General features: G+C 29.2%; 1 protein-coding gene across 1 annotated transcript in view; it reads left to right on the forward strand.

Annotated features, from left to right (window-relative positions):
• The window catches only part of LOC136973637 (protein fem-1 homolog C), a 29282-nt gene extending 14311 nt beyond the window's left edge, over positions 1-14971 (forward strand). The window contains exon 4 of the mRNA XM_067268376.1: positions 12163-14971. Coding sequence (XP_067124477.1) covers positions 12163-13490 — 1328 coding nt within the window. The 3' untranslated portion in view covers positions 13491-14971. The remainder of the gene's footprint in view (positions 1-12162) is intronic.
• Positions 14972-20944: the final 5973 nt, after the last annotated feature.

Raw genomic sequence — 20944 nt, forward strand, 5'->3', positions numbered from 1 at the left:
TGCTATTTTTATGGCTTTTTTTCCAATAATAGAAGTAGAAAAATGAATTACAATAATATTACTATATATATAAAATGTGTGTATGTATGTATATTTAACATGATATATAAAACCATTAAAAGAACTTCAAAGATATTACCATGCAAGAACTAAATATTTTAAGTGTTTGGAATGTATTAATGTATAATATTTATTGAATTTCTTAAGTGGTCTTACATCAACTGATCAAGTTCTTTTTTAATTACTTTTGTATCATCAGCCTATTTATGATATTCTATTGCTATATCAATTGATAGAACATCATAACTATGCTTACAAGTTGAGGCAAAAATGATTATTAAAGAAAAGGAAAACTAAATAAATGAATACTAACTTAATAATTTAGATCTGTGAAGATATCTAACTTTGTATGAAAGCTAAAATAATTCTTCAAACCAGTTTATATTTTATTATTTTTTAGGGTTTCTTTTTATTTAAATAATTTTACAATGCTATTTTTTTTAATCTTATATTTTATAATTTATACATTTCAATTTTGATTATTCATTTTATTTTATATTAACAGACAGATCTGAAATTCTGTATCTGTTTTTAATAATAGATTTTGTATATTTTAGAATGTTATTAATGTTTTAGTATAAAGCACTTGTTTCAATTGTATAAATTTACCTTGTTTTTTATGAAAACAGTAAAAGTAAACTCAAAATATTTAAGAATTACATTATAAATTCTTTAACTTAATGGAAATATGTTATGAATTTAAACTTTAAGATTATTAATTTATAATATTTTGTAGTTTAATATTAAATAAATAGTTAAACATTAAAACATTATCAAGATAAATTATTTCTTTTTCTTAAATTATTACATATTGTAATAATGCAATACAATATTGTAAGCTTATTTCTTTATAGTGAATTACATAATAATGTGTCAACTTTGTTGACAAAACATTTCAGTGGATGAATTACATTTCATTTAACTGATTAAACAAAAATAAAAAGAATTTATGGCTTTTCGATATTATTATTTATGAAAACATGTACTTGTATTTATGTATTTTCATAACCGTTGACAAATTACAAAACATAATGCTATATTCAAAAATTTTACAGAAAATGTAGTTTATAATATAATAATGTATTTAGATTACTTTAATATAATAGTAGTAATAAGAGATAAGCTGATACCCATGGGTTTTGTTTGGTATATAATATCATCATTCACTATCCTGAAGTTGAAGTTAGGAGTCAATCTGATAGCTTTATTAATTATTTAGAATGTTCAGATTAAGTCAATTGATTGCCTTTTTCTCTGAATTGAATCATTACACATAATAAATAAGGAACAAAGTTTAGTCTATTTATTCATATATTTATTATATATATTTATGTATATTTTAGAAGCACAAGTAATGTATGAAAACAGAATATACATCTTGGATCTTTCACTGCTCTATGTTATATAGCAGGCATGGGCAAATGCGGCTCTTTTTGAGTTACATGCGGCTCTTGCTGAAAGTGCTATACTTCCCAGCCTTACCATACTATCCGCCATGAAAGTACAGAACTGTGGCTCCCATGCATTTTACAAAACCTACATTTCAGCTCCCACTGAACTCTTGCTTGCCCACCTCTGTTATATAGGTTATATTAAGCTTACATTATAGTAAATTTTTACTCAAATTTTTATTTAAGTTATGTAATATTAATATAAATTGTAAAATTTTTAAATATTTATATAAGCATAAAATAATTGCTGAAGAGATGAAAAGCATATTCCTATCTTTGATAAATTTACAGTTTTTTTTTTGCAAATCTTGACTGGGCTATAAGAATGCTCAGTAGCAGGGACAAGTTTGTTTACTTAGAAAAGGGAATGATTGTTTGACAAATCTGTGACAAGTTCCCTTTGCATTATTGAAAAAGACTCTTCAACTGTATGAAATTTCAGAGCCCCAATTGAGTACTGTGCATTGCCTGGTCAAGATATATGAAACAATCTGTACTTTTAAAATACAGTATATGAATAAATAAATTAAATTTTATTTTCTGCTTCATTATGTTCTTGTTAAGGTTTGAAATAAATAAAATCAATCTGATTTAGCTTAGAAATAATTTATATAATTCAAATGTATTTATAATAATAAAATATTATTACTATTGATTGTCAATTGTCATTTAAAATTATAAATTACTTGAGATTAATGTTACTTGATAAATATATTGATAAAATCAAATACTAAATTAGTAAAGTTGTGTAAAACATTTTTTATTCTTTATTTTAAAAAAATTATATATAGTTAGTTAATAAATTTATTTTGAAATTTTTACTCAAATACATTACGAAAAAATGTTGTATATGATTTGAATAGTATCTTAGAACGTTATATAAAATTAAAAACTTTGAACATAAAAATACATGTAAGAGATCTTTATAATTTTGATTTTCTAATTGTATGTTTATATTTATTATTTTATATTATGGAATATGATGAACATATCTGTTTATCTTAATAAGAGTTAAAATATTTTAGACTTACAATTAAGTTATTGTGTAATAAACAAATGCATTATTTATTGTCCAGGCAGCTAGGATTTTAAAGGTAGAATATATAAGCCATTTTATTTTAATATTTAAATAATCTTTTAAGTTTAAATTATATCATATATAAATTCATGACTGATAAGTATATATAAATAATTAAAATAAGCTTCTGTAATCTACTGTAAATGAAGTTATAATTCATAATAATTAAAATATTGAAAATATTTATTTTCAATAATAATTTGATATTATATAGCTAGTATAATATATTAGTAAGGCTTAGAAATATATTCAATCAGATATTATTGAATATGTTCAAGAATTGTTTGCAATTCTTGGAACACACAATAGAAATTTGATTTATGACATGTAATGTATAATATGAATGTTTTGTGAAAATTAAACACAATATTTCTTTTATGAAATATAAAAAGTCAAATAATTTGAATATTAGAGTTTAAAGTTTTGAATAGGCCAGTGGCGTAGCATAGTGGGGGTGACTGGGACGGCCCGCCCCGAGCAGCACTTTTAGTGGGCGGCAAAATTTCACAATAAATAATATACATGACTTTTTTATTTGTAACCTGTACAATACACAATAATGATGATTGTTCTTGTCGAAAAGTTCTTTAGAATTACTGTATATTTTAGTCTTTTAAATTGAGATACCTAAATAAGGGGGCAGCGAATTTTTCTCCGCCTCGGGCGGCTGACACCCACGCTACGCCACTGGAATAGGCAATAGCAATTGAAAGGCACTAGTTATCACTAGTGCCTTTCAGTTGGATAGCAGTCGTCAACAAAGCGATTTTTGTGCTAGATTTACTGCATTTTTGGTACTTCAGCACTTAAATTTTGCATCTAGTGTATATAGTTGTTACTGTTTGCTTTACTTTTTGTATTATTAGGCGAAAATTTTAATTGGCAACTTGGCCTTGAAAGAATATATTTTTACTGAAAAAGAATATACATTACTAAAAAAAGTAAACATGGCAGGAAAAGCAAATATCTTTGGAGCTGCTTAAGTTTATATCCTGGTGAATTTAAGTTAGTTCCATTGAAGTCAAATAAATACACTGTGGTATGATGTTTGTAGAGATAATGTTACAGTCACAGTGAAAATGCAACTTCAACAACATGTGAAAACAAAAGCAGTACCAAGAAAAGAAAGAAAAGTGTGAATCTACCATAGCAAAATGATCTAGATGAAAAAAGTCCATTTGATGGCAATGAATTTTATAAAGACTTGCTGGATACATTTGTCACATTAGACATAATTCTAAGTAAGATGGATCATCCCAAATGGATTGAATATTGTCAGAAGTGAATGCGTAAAACACGATCAAATCCAACAATGTTACATAAGGCAAAACATTTTAATTATTTGTAAGATATGAAATTTGGCAAGATTAAAAAATATCTTGCTAATGTCAGATGAGACTGTTGACAAGAGAAAGCCAATCATTATCAATATATTTGCTGGCAATTTACACTTAGTAAATTTTTCATTTGAACAGAATCTAATACACAGTGCACCCTGTTGGACATTTAGTGGATTTTCTACTGAATGTCCAACAGGGGACAACTCTACTACCTTGAATTGCTTGAAATATACAAGAGTGTTGAATAAGAAGGCAATCAACACTAAGGATGATAATATGTTCCCCAATACATGGAAATTTTTCCTTCACTGCTTGTAAACAATGGATTCATACAGAGTGTCTCCCCTCCAGTCTGCAATCTCCCAGATTGGAAATGCCTCCACCAATCAGCAAGTCACAACACATTGGATTTGAATTTTTAAACATTGTTGCTCCATTTTCCAATTCTACAGCCTGATGATGTCTAAGGGAATGTGGATGAAAACATTCATGCAAGTAAAGGATTTTTACTTCCTGGCTGTTATATATAACAGAGGGAAAGTATGGCAATTGGTCAAAAAATGATCCCCCTAAGATTTTTATATTTTTGGACTCAGGACATCTTGAAACATTGCAAACTGCAAAAAAAAAATTGGGAGTTTTTCTGTATGTATAGATGTTAGTATATGTGTGGGGGGGCACAATTTTGTTTGCTCTCTTTGAAGCTATTGTGCTTTTTGTTGAAAATGTCTGAAATTTTGCAGGGTGGTTTGTCTATGATGGGGATTGATGCTATCAAATTTTGTTGATTAAAGGTCAGAGGGGAGGGAGATAATGGGGGTCATGTGTATCTCCAGTAGGGTCAGACTTAGTAACGATTTTACTCATTATTACGCATTTACAATTTTTTTTATAAAACCCATTCTTACCCTCAAAATTAAGCTTTTTGCCATTTTATAATAGTTATAAATATAAAAATTTTGTTTAATAAAATATGATATGGGACCACCAAGTGTAGCCAGGAAAGTTAAGCAACTCATTGCTGGAATTTTTTTGCTAAAGTTTAGGCTTTTGAGTAGAGTGATTGTATAAAAAGGCAAGAGCAACAAAAACAGAGCCATTAGAATTTTAATGGATCTACTTTCAAAACCAGAAACAAAACCTCAACTGGCATTTGTATGCTTTATTATTGAAACAATTGAAATGCTGAAGGTAGATATTTTGCTTTTATCAAAATTAGTAATAGAAATGTCAGATCTAGATGTGAGATGATGTCAAAAATTCTGGGAATTGGAACTAATGTGTACGGAAAGTTCCAAAAAATTATTTTCAAGAATTCTGGTTTTATAGAATTTGGGAAACTTAATTCATTTCATAAGTTAAAAGAAATCAACTATAGTCTTACAGTTGACCAGCTGAACATACTTGTTAACACAGTTATATGATGACTGTAAAGGTTGAACACACTTTTTTTCTTGTTACAAATTATATATTGAGTTAATGAACAGTGTATATCCATGTATTAGAAAATTTTTCTAAATACATAGATGTACACTGCAATTCTCAGCCAAATTGGAATAACTTATTTTCCAAAAAGACAATGCAGAAATTGTTTCTGAAATTGAAAACGATTCAAATGAATAGACCAAAAATTGATAAATTATATTGAATGTAGCATGTAGTGATAGTAGTGAATAAAAAATAATCAACTATCAAATATCTTGGTTAAAAGAATCAAATATATTTCTAAGCCTTATATATTAGTAATAGTCTGATTTGATATGATATAATTGATGTTTTTCACTTACAACAATTTTTCAGTTTAATAAATATTTAACATAAGAAATTGCTACTTAATTATTGAAACTTGTATTAGAGAAATAATATAAAGAGAAGAACTTAGAGGCAGATGTTTGAAAGTTTGTATAGTTATTTAATTTTCTTACATAAAGTCACAAATCTTGAATTTAGTCAAATAAAACTGCCAGATTTTTAAGGAAATAATTTTATTCTAAATAAAAATTAATTTATGGCAGATTTGATATTAAAGGTAAGCAACAGCATCATCTCATAATAACTGTATTAATTAAAATAATTTGAATTTTAATCAGTCAGTCTAGAAAAATTTAGAAAATACATTACTCAGAACAAGATTCTTTTAAAGCTTAAAACACCTAAACTGTAATTTCTCTACATTCAAAACTTCAAACTGCTTTATTATAGTTCATATACGTATATATAATAATCAAAAAAGTAATATAAAAACAAACTTTCTAGTATTTTCAGACTTCAACATTTAAAAACAAAGTCCAAACAAGTTGTTCTCATATACAAAACTCATTATCAGTTATACTATCTAAGCTTCAAGTAAATCCACCTTTTAGACATAATTTTGAATGTTTTGTTGAATTCTGGATTTTTGGTTGATACTTGTGTATGCATACAGGATCTATCTGTCACCATTGCAATTAATGATTCATTTTAATCTTGCCAGTAATGATGACTTAACTGAAGTCTGTTTTCCTTGTCCTGTTTACTAAGTTGTTGGACAATCTGTAATTTGTAAAGATGGTAATGCAGATCTTTGTGCAAAATTTTGCCAATGCTGATGCTGCTCTCTAACAAACCAAGAACAAGCACTCGCTTCATAGCAGATTGTGGAGGATGGCATCTCTTACATGATTTGTATTTTCTGGTGTGCAAATCTAATTAAGACATCCTAAGGTTTGATATCCTTCACACTTCCTTCTTGATGCTGTTTTGACACCCATAGTAACATAGTATTTCAACTAGATGCATCATATCTACCAAACTATAGTTAGAAACTACGTTGAGTTGCTATGACTCTGTTGTTATAAATGTTTCTACTGCTGCAGTGCAGTTTTACACAGACCAGCACTCCATCTCAACTGAACTGCAAAGCACAAGAAATGCAATGGTGGTTAGTACTACATGACACCCAGTGCAGGGGAAACAAAACTAATTTTAAAAACAGTCAGGTATTTCTGATGGACCCTATATATATGTATGTAAAGCTAATAAATATTCCAAGAATGTGCTCATTTGGGCCAATTCTTGGAATTAAATGATTTTTAATATCACACAAAAGTACATATATTGTTCATTATACTAGCAGAATTTCAGGGGGAGAGGAGAATCTTCAAAATGTAAAATTTTACAATTAAAATAACAAATAATTATGTTATGATGATATAAATGAACAAGAAAATGATTCAAACAATACTTATTTTAAATTATTGTTATGTTCTTAAAAACTTTGCTAAGAATGTTTTCAAGTTACTGAATCAGTAAAAACATTTTCTAAATCTAAAAATCTGTGCTGTTAAGATTAGTATAGATAAGGTTCTGATTAAACGAGTGTGCCCTAAAAGAATTTTTTAAAGATTTTTAAAAACATTACTTATTTTCATAAAATGAACATTTTAGAATTTCATGATTGGGCAGTTTAATACCTCATTGATTTATTTTCATTGCTATTAATTTGTATGCAGCAATATTTTAATGTAAAATGTACAGTATTATTACATTTTCATTACTGTCCATTACATATTAAAGTAAACAGTTCATATACAATACAAATTTATTCTTTGTGTTACTGCTTACAAATGTATCTTTTTCTCATTAAATACCATATTTATGCATTTACACATTTATGCACACTTTTTTACCCTAAATTTTTTGTCCAACATTAGGGTGCAGTTCATTCATTATCTTGAATATTTTGAGATAACTTTAAAACAATAAATTGCTTTAAAATTTTAAATTATCATTAATTGTCTTTACATACCTTAGAACTTGTAACAAGGTTATTTGGAGGCTTTAGGCCACCAGGGAGTGAGAAGTAAGAAGGAAAAAAAGGCATGAAGGAAAAGCAAAAAAAAGAAGGAAAAAAGGAGCTGTTTGAGGCCTCAACTAAGCAATAATGCTTTAGGACTATAAAAATTATAATCAATGTTTTCATTTGAAACTGACAGTTATTGTTATGGATATATTTCAACAGATTTGCTTCCCGGTCAGGATATTTTGCTGTCTTTTCATGGAACAATTGCCAATTTTGTGATGTTTTCTTGAGAGCATCCTTTATTTGAATCCATCTCCACACAAGAAAAAAAACATGTGATGAGGGATTTAAACTTCCTTCCTGCTGCTCGATTTCCATTTTCGTGTGCATAATGCACCACTTGCAATTTAAAATTTGCTGTGTAATTCACTTTCACTCAACCCATGTTTAACATGCCCTGAGCAAGCACGCAACAATAAGAATTAATTAACTATAACTTCATTCCTGTTTGAAATTTGCTGTGTTGCCATATTTCTGTATACTTGTGCCTTTACTCTTGTCCCTCAGCAGAATTTTAAGATTTTTATTTATTTCCAAATATATCATTTCATTAATGAGGTGCAGCTTATACACACATGCAGCCTATACATGCGTAAATACAGTATTTATTAACAAGATATTTGGAGTTTGTAATGTTTTAATATTTTGCCACAATCATGGATTGAAAAGTAAATAACTTTTTGACATGTTTTAGTGTCATTTAGGGAAATTTGTTGGGATTATTCGGATGGAGTAGAAACAGTCTAGAACTTTCCCTTAAGAAAAATGAAAAACACTTCCTAATAACTGAATTATCAATAGTTGAATTATTTTCAGGAACAGATTAGATTCAGATAACAGAATACAGATGTTAATAATTCTTTACATAAATACTAGTTATATGCATATTGATTAAATAATTATAAATAATAATAATTTAAAAAATTAATAAAGAATAATCAATAGTGAAACAAAAGAAAATGCTACTGTTTAAAATGATATGGAGCAAATTAATAATGATAAAACATTATTTAAAATAGGGTTGTTTGTACTATGACATATTAAGGGTTAAATTTGATTCATCATACGACCTAAAATATTTTACTACAGTAGAGCGTCGGTAAGTGGAATGGCCGGAAAGTGGAACGATTTTCAGTTGGACTGTGTCGTGCTGAATCGAATGTTTTTGATACTAAATTTACTTCTAAAGTATAATTTTCATGTTTTTATATTCTTTATATTTATTTTGTTTGTACAAAATGCAGAAATAATTTTTAACGATACGATAGCCTCGATGATTATTATAAAAATTTTCGTTAGGCTTAAAATCGACGAAAATTCAACACGAAGTGACACGCAACGGAGAAAAATTTGAACATCAGACAGGTTAATGTATTTTTTCGTACAAAGTCGGAAACTGGAACAAATCATTAATTGGAAGGACCCCAGTCCCCAATTGGTTCCACTTATCGACGCTCTACTGTATTGAAATTTGAATTTTTCTGGTAGCATACTTTTCAACTGTATTATTTTGTTTTTCTTTAAAAAATCTGATTATATTCAAACATTTTACACTGCGGATCAGTCAGTCAAGACTAATGTGGCTTTATAATTGGGCTGCAATTTGAAAAAATTGTAGACCAATAAATTCCCATTGTCATTTGTCTGTTAATCTCAAGAATGGAGTTAGATGAAAGCTGAGACCAGATATGGAAAGCTTAGGGGCAGGAGGCTCTGATTAACTATATAAAAACTTCCAATGCAAACCAGAAGTCATGTTATTTCAATTCAGAAATTTTCCCCTGAAAGGAATTATATTGATTGACATGATTCTATTTCTAACAGGAAGGGTGTGATATATAGGGGATTGGTAATGGGAAGAGTATGATGTACGGAGGCAAGACATTACTAATTTGAGGTAGAGAGCATATAATTTAAATTAAATAACTTAAAAATATGATTAAAAATTACAGCCTGGCATTGTGACAATGTCACAATAAACATTTGCTTGTATTAAAACTTGAATCATTCTAATTATTATATGATAGTGATGCGACCTACTTTTAGTATCAAAATTGTTTAGGTTAATTTTTCTTTAGCTTACACTTGTCTAAAAAATCAGTTGTTGTTGTTATTTAGTTTCATCATATTAATCTAATAATACTTGTTTACATTTAAATAATAATAATGCTAAATTTCATATTATTTATAGCAATTTATATTATTTCAATAAAAGTCAATTATATTTTTTAGATTTTTATGGACTTTGTGTTTAGTTAATCATCATCTTTATTGTGAAACTTTTTCAATGTTAAAGAAATTTTGTAATAAAACTCTTATTTTTACATACAATTAAGTTACTACCAAATAAAAACCAAAAGTAAATCATTAAAATTGACAATAACCATTCAATTTAATTCCTATATAATTTATTCTAGTTTTATAAAATTACAACAAAAAAAACTTTAGACGTTATTTGACAATACTGCTAATATACAACTGAATCAAACACTTTAAGAATCTTAATTCAACACCAATAGAGAACTTTAATTTAGTATGTTCCAGACAAACATTTTCAATCTGCACTATAGATTTGCTTCAGATCTGTTTGGACTGCCATTTTTAATATGTGATTAAATTAATATTTAATTTTTAATTTTGGTATATGACTAAGGTATTTATATTTGTAAATGCTTAACAGTAGCTGTAATTATAACTAATTTAATCTAAGCACCATATAAGTATCAGCATAAGTTTAGAATGACTTAGTTGTTCTGTAATAATATTTTTATATTTGTTTAATTTATTCTTTTTATTCTCATGTGTTTTTTTATTATACATAACATATTCTTATTTAATAAAAATATTAAAAAATATATAATTAAATAAGCTATCATTGAATGTTATAAAATTCATATTTATAAATTAAAATGTGAGTGTGAGTAGTATATTTATTAGTTTATTTAGTTTTTAATTTATTATATTCATAACTATATTTATAACTATGAATATGAGTTAGAATATGTTTTTAAAAATAAACTATTAATGTGGTTAGTCACATAAGAATTTAATCTAAAAAATTGAAAGATAAATCCTTTTTTGTATATAATTTTGTGTATCGCTAAGCTCTTTATCATTAGCAATCTCAAGTTATCATATTATTGTAATATGTAATGCAATTACATTGTGTTTCAATATCAATAGTCAAACCTCAGGGTTTCAAACTTAATTTGTTCCTAAAAGTTGTTTGAAACCAATTTCTTCTCAAACTGAAACAAATTTTCCCACAAGAAACAATATAAAATAGATTAATCTGTTTCTGACCCCCAAAACAAAACTTTATAAGAATATCTTTTTAGCTGTATTTTATGCTTTAAAATGCTTAAAAAATGCAACATATAATGATATATAATATAATATCTATATCCATTATATATATGAGTATTAAAAGCAAAATGTTCTGTCACTACTAAACAAAACTGAACCATCACTTCACAAGAAAGTTCTATAAACAGATAAACAGAAACTCAACTCTGACTATCTGCATGAAATATAAACAAATCAATCAAGATGGACAACAAGTACTTTATCCACACTTTCCAAAATATTGTTTCAATTGCTTTGACTTAAATTTTAATTTAAATAAATTAAATTTGATTTTTTAATTTTAGCTTCAGTTTTGGCATAAAAACCAGAGTTATAATTATTATTTTATTTATTTTAGTTTTAATTAACTGGCTACCAAGTATTAATAAATTGTTATTTAATATTTGAGTTAAGCATCTCTAAGCACAATTTGTGAGTGTCATTTATATTACACTAATGTCAGTTAATGCAATTTTTATTAATTAATTTGACTTAAATTCAATTACAATGCATACTGAAAAATGAAAGAAGTATCTTACTCGTGTGCACATTGAAATCTAATTTGAATAACAACGTAATCAGTGGTTAATATTGTGACATCTAATGATGTAATGTAATTTCGGTACTACTAACTTCTGAATCGGTAGTCCCATCATTGATTGGTTGAGCCATCAACTTTTTTTAACACTGGAAGTATATGGAGTTGATTGTCTCTCTCTAATCTGTAACTGGCTGTTCCCGAGTAGCTTGTTTGGCAGCTGAGTTATTGTATGGCAACTGGAGCAAATATGGCATTCAAAAGTTTGTTCATAACCCCCAAATTGTTCAAAAAGTGATGCACATTCAAAACCTGAGGTTTGACTGTTTATAAAAATAAATGCACATGATGATTTAATTAAAATTATTCATCTCTTCAATAATTTCTCTCTTAATGTAATATATATATAGTATATTACATTAAGAGAGTATATATAAAAACTTTATATTTATTAATTATGGTATAAGTTATTTCATACAATAATTAATTTAAAATTTTTATATTTTTAGGTAACACAGCTCTTCACGATTGTGCAGAATCTGGTAGTCTTAATATTATGAAATTATTATTGAGTCATGGTGCCAGAATGGATGTTGATTCTTATGGAATGACTCCACTTTTAGCTGCAGCTGTGACAGGTCATATTCCTATAGTAGAATATTTAATATCACTCTTAACATGTACAAAAAAAGAGAAAGTTGATGCTCTTGAATTGCTTGGTGCCACTTTTGTTGATAAGAAACGTGATATGACGGGTGCTCTTAAGTTGTGGAGAAGAGCAATGGAAGAAAGATATCAGAATGGGGATATGCCTCTGGAAAAGCCTCTCATCTCATCTCCTATAGCAGCCTATGAAAATGCCATGGAAGTTCGTTCAGTAAGTCAATTAGATGAACTTATTTGTGATCCTGATGAAATGCGCATGCAGGCCCTGTTAGTAAGAGAGCGTATTCTTGGACCCGCTCATCCTGACACATCTTATTACATTCGTTATCGGGGTGCCGTATATGCAGATACAGGAAATTTTGAACGTTGCATTAGATTATGGACTTACGCTTTAGACGTTCAGCAAAAAGTCTTGGAACCACTTAGCCCTATGACTCAAAGTAGTTTATTGTCTTTTGTAGAATTATTTTCATTTATGATGTCTGAGGCTTGGGCTCGTAACAGACGTATTCCTGCTGTCAATTTTTCAGATTTACTTGGTGTTTTCCACAGGGCACTTCAGGAAATAGATACTGCCATGCAGCATGTATCTAAAATACCCCCTGCAGAAAGAGATTCAAGTCATTTCCATAGAACTTTAATTATTGTAATTCATTTAATAGGTCTAATGTGTCGTTTACAGCCACATTTAATTAACGAACAAGATTTAGAATTGAAAAAAGCTGTATATAGGCTAGTAAGAATGAATCCTCGTGGTAGAAATGGAAGGACACCTCTTCACTTGACTTGCTTTAGGGATTCTTCATCAATAAGTCGGTATCCAGTTTGTACTTTTCCTTCTCCGGAAGTAGTCGATTTATTATTGGAAGTTGGTGCATCCCCGAATGCGGTCGATTTTGATAACAACACTCCTTTGCATGTAGCAGCAATGAATAAACCTTGTGCTCGTACAGTTTTTAAAACTCTTCTTAATCATGGAGCTCATCTTGATTTTTGTAATCTAGATGGAATGACAGCTTTACAGCTTGCTCGTAATGCTGCTCTCACGGATATATATCCTTTACGCTACCTCACTCTCCAGTGCCTATGCTCCCAAATAATCAAGAAATATAATATACCTTATAAAGGTCTAGTGCCTCAGAAATTGGAATCTTTTGTTGAGTCTCATTAATTTTATTGCAGTGATTTTTAAACAGATATTAAAATTTCAAAATGCATGATTTAATAATTGATTTTGAAAGTTAGTAAATTTCAAAAAGTAATGACAATCTCTGCAGTAATTTCAATTTATGCCAGATGTTTCAAGTTGAAACTTTTAAGATATAAATATATTAATCTGCTGAAAACAACAAAACTAATAACCAATGTCAAATCTATTGCATGCAGCAATTTAATTTTTTTATGTGTGAATTAAAATAAAGAACATTAACAGTTTGTTAATAAATGATTATGTGGTGAATATTAACATTATATATATCATACAAAAAACAAAGATTTGCAGTTTTTCCAGACTTCCTTGAAATTCTTATAATAATGCTGTTTGTTCTAGATACGACACCTTAATTAATTTTGTTGTTCCAGTTATCATAAAGTATACATAATATGTATTAAAACTATTTAATTTTAAGGTACCATATTGTAAGTATTATTTAACTGTTGTTAAAGAAACAATGTAAGTTGAGTATGTATTTTGTTCTGATAGCAAAAGTACCGATGGTATATATAAATGTAATAATCTATATTTACGCTCAAAAAGAAAAATATGGGCAAAGTTTTGATTCAATTGTTTAATTTTCAATAAATTTTTTTTTTCTTTTTGCAATGTTGATTTTAAAATTAATCAACCAGCAGGCCAAAATTAAAAGCAAAAACTATTTTGCAATTAAACTAGTCAGATTGGACGCCATATTTCAAAATTTGAATTATTAAAAAATAAAATGTTCTGGCTCAAACGATTAAATAGTTTTTTTATTTGAAAATAAATTGCCAACTTATTTTGAAATAAAAAAAACAAATAAAAAATATATATATTATTTAATACAAAAATTCAAAAATCAGAAGGTGCAATAGAATAATCTCACATCGAATTGGTAGTATTTTCAATTCTCATCAGTGTAAATGACTGATTATTACTAAATTATAATTTGCATTAAAGTTTTTTTTTTAAATTTTTATTTGGTCTTATTTTCCGATAATGCTAATTGGCATTTTTTTTCCCATGGTCTTTCATCTCTTTTTCCAATAACTGGTCAAAATGAATTTTTGCGTTTTGGTCTTTTTTTGAAATTAAAATTTCCATCGGTGATCTTCAATAAAGAGACGTAAAACATTTACAATTTTCTTATTGCAATAAAGAATTTTATTTTAGATCATTGTGCAATGTTTCTAGTTCGACTGGATTGTGTCAAAAAAATCTTTGGAAGCAGTTTTTTTCTTGTGAGATTTTGTATTTTTTGAGAAGTGGCAAAAATGTTTTGACAAAAGATTGCAGAAGGAGTGGTATATATAAATTTATTATAACAATAAATTGTCAAAAACAAAAGGACGATGTGAATAAAAAAACATTAATATGTATATATATTTTTTAAATATGCAGATGGCATTATTTGATTGGAATGTTGTCAGATTATTGAATAAAAAAAATTATTATTATTTGTGTCATTTGTAACTTTTTTGAAGTTTTTAATGTAAGATGATTTTTCAAGAATTAGAATGAAGTAAAAATTCTTATATATTCGACAAAGATATTTGCAATGAAATTACATTAATTAAATTATTTTAAGAGAAAAGATATGCATGAAATTAATTACAGATTTTTGTTTTCAGTTACAGTACATTTAACTGTTACATTTAATGTAATTTGAAAACTTTACTTGTATAATGTTTTCATATAGTGGCTTCATCGCAGAACTCAAACCTTGAGCTTGATTTGTTGCTTTAACATCTCTCTTATTTGTTGTTATATGCCTGAAAGACTAATGTTTAAAGAAAACAGTTTAAATTCACAATAATAGTTGGAAGGAGTATCATTTAGCATCATTATCTGGTGGGATAATTTTACCTTTTATGAGTTTTTCTACAATGTTTGCTTTTAATGAATCATATCTGATGATTATAATTCAGTGTTAATTGAATTTCTGAGTCAAAAAATCAGTTAGTACGGATTCGAAGGTAAAAAAATGGCTGATAAAAGTAACTTTATAAACTGCAAAAGAATTTACTGTAAAGATTTGTTTAAAGAAAGCATAGAAGGAATTCTAGTAAGGAAACATACAAGGAATTCATTCGCTGAAAATTGCAACAATGTTGATGGTTTACAAAACAATTAATCTTTATTACTTTTATTAAGTTAAAGTTTAATCTGATGATAGTATAACCAGAAATATTTATTATGTAGTAAAATTTTTTTTTATTAGAGTGAGATGATTTATTTGTAAAAAAAAAAAACAGTAAAAAGTAGTAGTAAATAATACCTATGACATAACTACTATCCAACATGCACCACTTTTCGAAGATGACGATGGAGCAAGCAGAATATTGACTAATCTCTGAAATAAAATAGATTAGTTAATATTCTGCTTGCTACAAAAGTAGCAAGACTAATTTTACAATTTTCTTCCATAATTTTTCAAATAAAAAATATTTATAACATGTCTTACTTTACCGTTTTCAATTATTAATAAATTAATGTTTGCTTGATTTCAAAAATTAGAATGAACGTCTGGATGAATGCTATTTATTTGATATTAATTCAATATAGAAATCTGTAAGTAGATTTCTAAATCTGCATTTTTTCGAATGTTACTAGACTCGAATAATTGGTGAATAATTTGTATATTGGAGTTTAAAAGTTAAATTTTATAAAAAAAAATCATCAGACTTAAAAGAAATTTAGATATTACCATATTTTTATTTTAAATAATTCCAAAAGTGTAATAATAGTACATTGTTATTACTGCACAAATGCGTATAGTGTTTATAATTTCATAATCACTAATATTAGTAACACAGCTTTAACAAAGGAATGAGTTTTGAATTTATGCGAAAAAGGCAACGTTTTTATTTGCGAAAACGAATAATTTATAATTTAATAATCGATATTAATGTGTTAGAGATTCATGCAACATCTGAACTAATGATAAACTTTCTTAGTGAAAAGCATTTTTGTATGGATGGATGTTTTCAGTCCATGTTACTAATCAGCTGAGTTCTATGACATAGACATAAACTGGTGACTACATTAGGATGAATGCAAAAATTAACTTAATGGTTATTATGCCAAGAAAACTACTGGGTTGACTTGTTCCTTAGAAGAACACTTGTAGTCTGTACTGATATAATACTAAAGTAAAAAAATATTTCGTTTTATTGGGCTGCAATTTGAATAAATTGTAGACCTGTAAATTTCACTGTCATCCGTCTATCACTCTTTCCGTAATCTCGAGAACAGAGTTAGATGAAAGGCGAGACCAGATATGGAAACCTTAGGTGCGGGAGAACACAATTAAATATATACCAACTTCCAGTGTAAACCGGAAGTCACGTTATTTCAATTCAAAAATGTTATCATAAAAGGAGTCGTGCTGGTCATCTTTCTAACTGTAATCTGATAGGAAAAGTATGATGTACAGGAGTAAGCCATTACTACTTTGAGGTGGAGTGTATATATTAAATTAAAAATATGATTAACTTTTATTTTTCGGTGCCAAACGTTTTTGCAATAAATATTGTAGAAAATAGTTGTTTCTCGTTACTTTACAGTACAAATTATGAATTCTGGCCATTGCGTTCATGATTAGTGCCGAACACTAAGAATTTTCGTACCCCTGATAACCAAGATAATTCGGATAATGTTTGTCTACGGGCATTTTGAATCCAAAGGCATCAACTGTTTCTGATTTTTCCAAAACTTCTATTATAAATACAGTAGGACGCCATTAAGCCGCGGGTCAGTCATCCGAGAATTCGCTTAAGCAGCTGAAAAAGCTTGGATCCCAATTTTGCACTATCGCAGATTAAATATTTAAATGCTGGTTTATAACTTCAAAGAGGTATTTATAGTCTTATATTTATCAATAAACAATAAAATAACTTACAATGAAATTCAAATATTAATTAATCTGTTTTATCCACACCTGGTGTCAGCGTTATGGATGCCGCCATTGTAACCGATTCACACCTTACAATGCTACTAAGTTAATCCGCTGTAAATCCGCAAAAAATCGACTCATATTTAAAGTACAGTGTATTTTTTAATTCGAGAATAACGTAAATCACTTCATTAATTGTAATTTATGCATTATCAAAACATATTTAATCCGCGGACCGCGTAAGCCGCAGTTAAGCAGTTTGGACCCCAATCACCGCGGCTTAACGGCGCTCCACTGTAATTAATTACGTTTTTTCTCTGTTGTGGGGCTGTTGATCATAAGCAAATTAACTACTACGGCCCGCGGAAAAAACGTAAAATTCATTCTGGCCCATGTTATAAAAAGGTTGCCCACTGTAGACTAGATTTATAACTTAACCCAACCGATAGGAATTTACTGGCATGTTTTTATGATAGTTCTGTATAATTGACAGGAGTTTTAAAAAACTCCATTAAAATATTTGATATATTTATTCTGCGTTTATTCTGCTCTCCCATCTTATATTACTTACGGATTTCAATGTTAAACCGGTGATATTAGGATTTAGTATGTCCCCCTGTAAGGGGATGGATTAAAAACGTATACAATTCTAGTACAGTGTTAAAAAATTAACTGTTACTTTGGCAATGAGGGCAAATCAAAACAGACTGAGTTTTTCCTCACATGAGAATCATTCTGGATCTTTAATATTTTCGAAGTATCATAGAACTCAATGCTGTTCTGCTATCATTTTTGCCAATCCTTGAAGTATAGCCATTCTTTTAGGTGTTCTTTAGAATATACTACAATGATGAGAAATGAATTCCGTATTCACTTAGTTTGGTGTAAAACTGAACGAAAAGGCTGACGGCAGTATTTGTTTGAAAGCAGGAAACATGATTCACGACATATCTTTAAAAAATGTCACTTTGTAAAAGGACTGGCAATTACTGTTGCGGCAGTACGGTGCAATATGTGCAGTGGTATTACAAAAATTTGTAATATTAATAGCAGCAAGCGATACGTTTGTAATGATATGACTCTCGCAAAGCGAAACCATGCACGAATGAGAAATAGAATCTCTCGCTTACGAAACAGAAAATCTCACCCTCGCAGATATCTGGTACTGATCCACGATTTTAATTTTTAAACGATTGCTTTGTATAATAGCAGGTTCTGTCCACAAAGTAACGGTGTAAATCCAACGATTTTGTGGTATCTCTTGCTAAAGTGATTATGTAGTTCAACGTCTGACTTGTGAGATCAGGCCGTTCCAGGTCAAATTGCTTAAGCTTTCTTTTATTTCCAGCTTTAGCCTCATCATCCAAAGTAAAATAATAACAACTCTCAATTATTTTTGGTATACTGACACAATGAAGTGGCGCTTAATCAACACTGGGCGAGTTTTCCATCTTTATTTAGTTAGTACGCTATTTTACATGTGCGTTTCGGGCCTTCGCCCCTCTTCAGCTAACTAAACATAAAAAAGGAAGGCTTTATGCCTTCCTTTTTAAATTATTATTTAAATATTTAATATCATAATTATTTATTTTTATTTTATAACTCTTTCGGTTTTTAATATAATAAGACAATTTCAACAAACGTAACAGAACCATACACGCACACAGCTAGCCGGAAGTGACAGAGGTTCCATCGTTCTCGTGATGCTTTGCGCTTTGTTTGTTGTTTTACATAAGTGAATAATTTTGGCTTCTATTGCTGAGAATAAAAGAAAAAGTGGCAGGGTACCAAATCTGGGCTGTACGGTAAACGTTTTCCTTGGTCAAAAATTTAGTCATCACGTTAGCAACCTGCGGGCGTGTTGTTATGGTGCAGCCGTCAAACATTTGCATGGAAATTGAGACTTTTCTTGTATGTAGAATTGACAAGTAGTACTGTACGACGACTGTTTTATGTGCTGAAATATACAATTCCTTGGCAATCAAAGGAAGTGACGAGTAAGGACTATTTCCTTGCAGCTGACAGAGCAACTCTTGCCCTTTTGGGGTAAAAGATAATGATTTTTACCCTAAGGTAACCTGTTTGCTTTGCTAGCCAGAAGGACGAGGTGGTTAAAACGATAGTACTATTTTTCACACGCACCGGATAAGACTGTCACACATCGAATATCTGACTACGTAGTGTACAAGATTTTATGAGAAAATTTCAGACGTTTGTCCGGCAGTTGGACACCGGATATCCGTATGAAGATAGACAAAATCTCGGCGTTTTCCGGTGTCGGACGCTAAATATCCGACGTTGGACATGTTAAGATGTACAGAATTCATTGCGATCTCATATGAACTATCCAGTAGTATTTTGGCAGCAGCGAGAATATACAAACCCGTTCCATAGCGGGCATGACAAGTATAACTGAACTTAATGCTTAAACTAGTTATAGTCCGATATCTGACAACGGATAATGTGAAATTAGGCTTAGACTACCGCTCTGGGGGACTTTGAATCGAACGAGCATCCCCAAAAATTTTTCGGGTTTGGTCTGTCCAGAATATGTTTGGCTCCATCCCTTATCACCCGTCCGCACCATTGTGGACTCTACTGAATCCACTATGGGTCTGAAAAAGGTCTTCTTAATCCCCACAAGACGTAAGAGTAAAATAAACCCAGTTTGCTCTCAGAGTCAAAATGATGTATCAAGATTTCATCACCAGTGACAACTGACTACGGAAAGATCAGATCACCCAGATCAACCGCAAGACGTTGTAACTATTGGCAGACTTTCATTCAAACGTATAGTAGGCTACTTTAGATTAGGCGTCATAAGTTAGGGGAGCCAGAGAAAACACACTTTTCATATGCAAATAGTCGTGCAAAATTATATGGACAATTTCACAGGAAACGTTCAACATATTGGCAAATTCATTAATGATAACTCGACAGTCTTTTCAGACGACAAAACCACCAGTATTATAGTTCTTCAGTCAGCATTCTCAAATGAATATGTAATCTTCTCTGTTTTAATAGAAATTGATTCCAAACCTTTATAGAATAGATTGGATCATCAAAATGCTATGGATCATGGAAGCACTTCCTCACTATATGCTGATTTCATAAGCGCCCACTGATATTTCTCGCAAGCGAAAGTAAAATTTAACTCTATTTACTGATCACGATCAAACTTCATTTTGTTTTAAGAGCAACAAATGACATTTGTTCATTGCTCTCTTGTAGTCAAACGAAGCATCATATTTCTATGCGTCTTTTCTAAGACACATCCATGAAAGATATTTGAATATCTTTTTATAAATAGTTTAGCCAGATATTTCAGACCCCATCCCTCATTGATAGCAGGGCCGGTTCTAGGGTTTTGAGCGCTCCGGGCAAAACAAAATTTGACGCCCTTTCATACAAGAATATACAAATTTACTGCAAATAAAAAAAATAGTAAAAAAAGGCAAAAAATCAAAATTACACAATAAAGAACTGTGTAAAAAATGTGTTTGTAACGTAAAAATAATAAAAATAATTAATTCCA

This window comes from Centruroides vittatus, unplaced genomic scaffold (assembly GCF_030686945.1).
Source record: "Centruroides vittatus isolate TY-2023 unplaced genomic scaffold, ASM3068694v2 contig_3254, whole genome shotgun sequence".
NCBI classification, from domain to species: Eukaryota; Metazoa; Arthropoda; class Arachnida; order Scorpiones; family Buthidae; genus Centruroides; species Centruroides vittatus.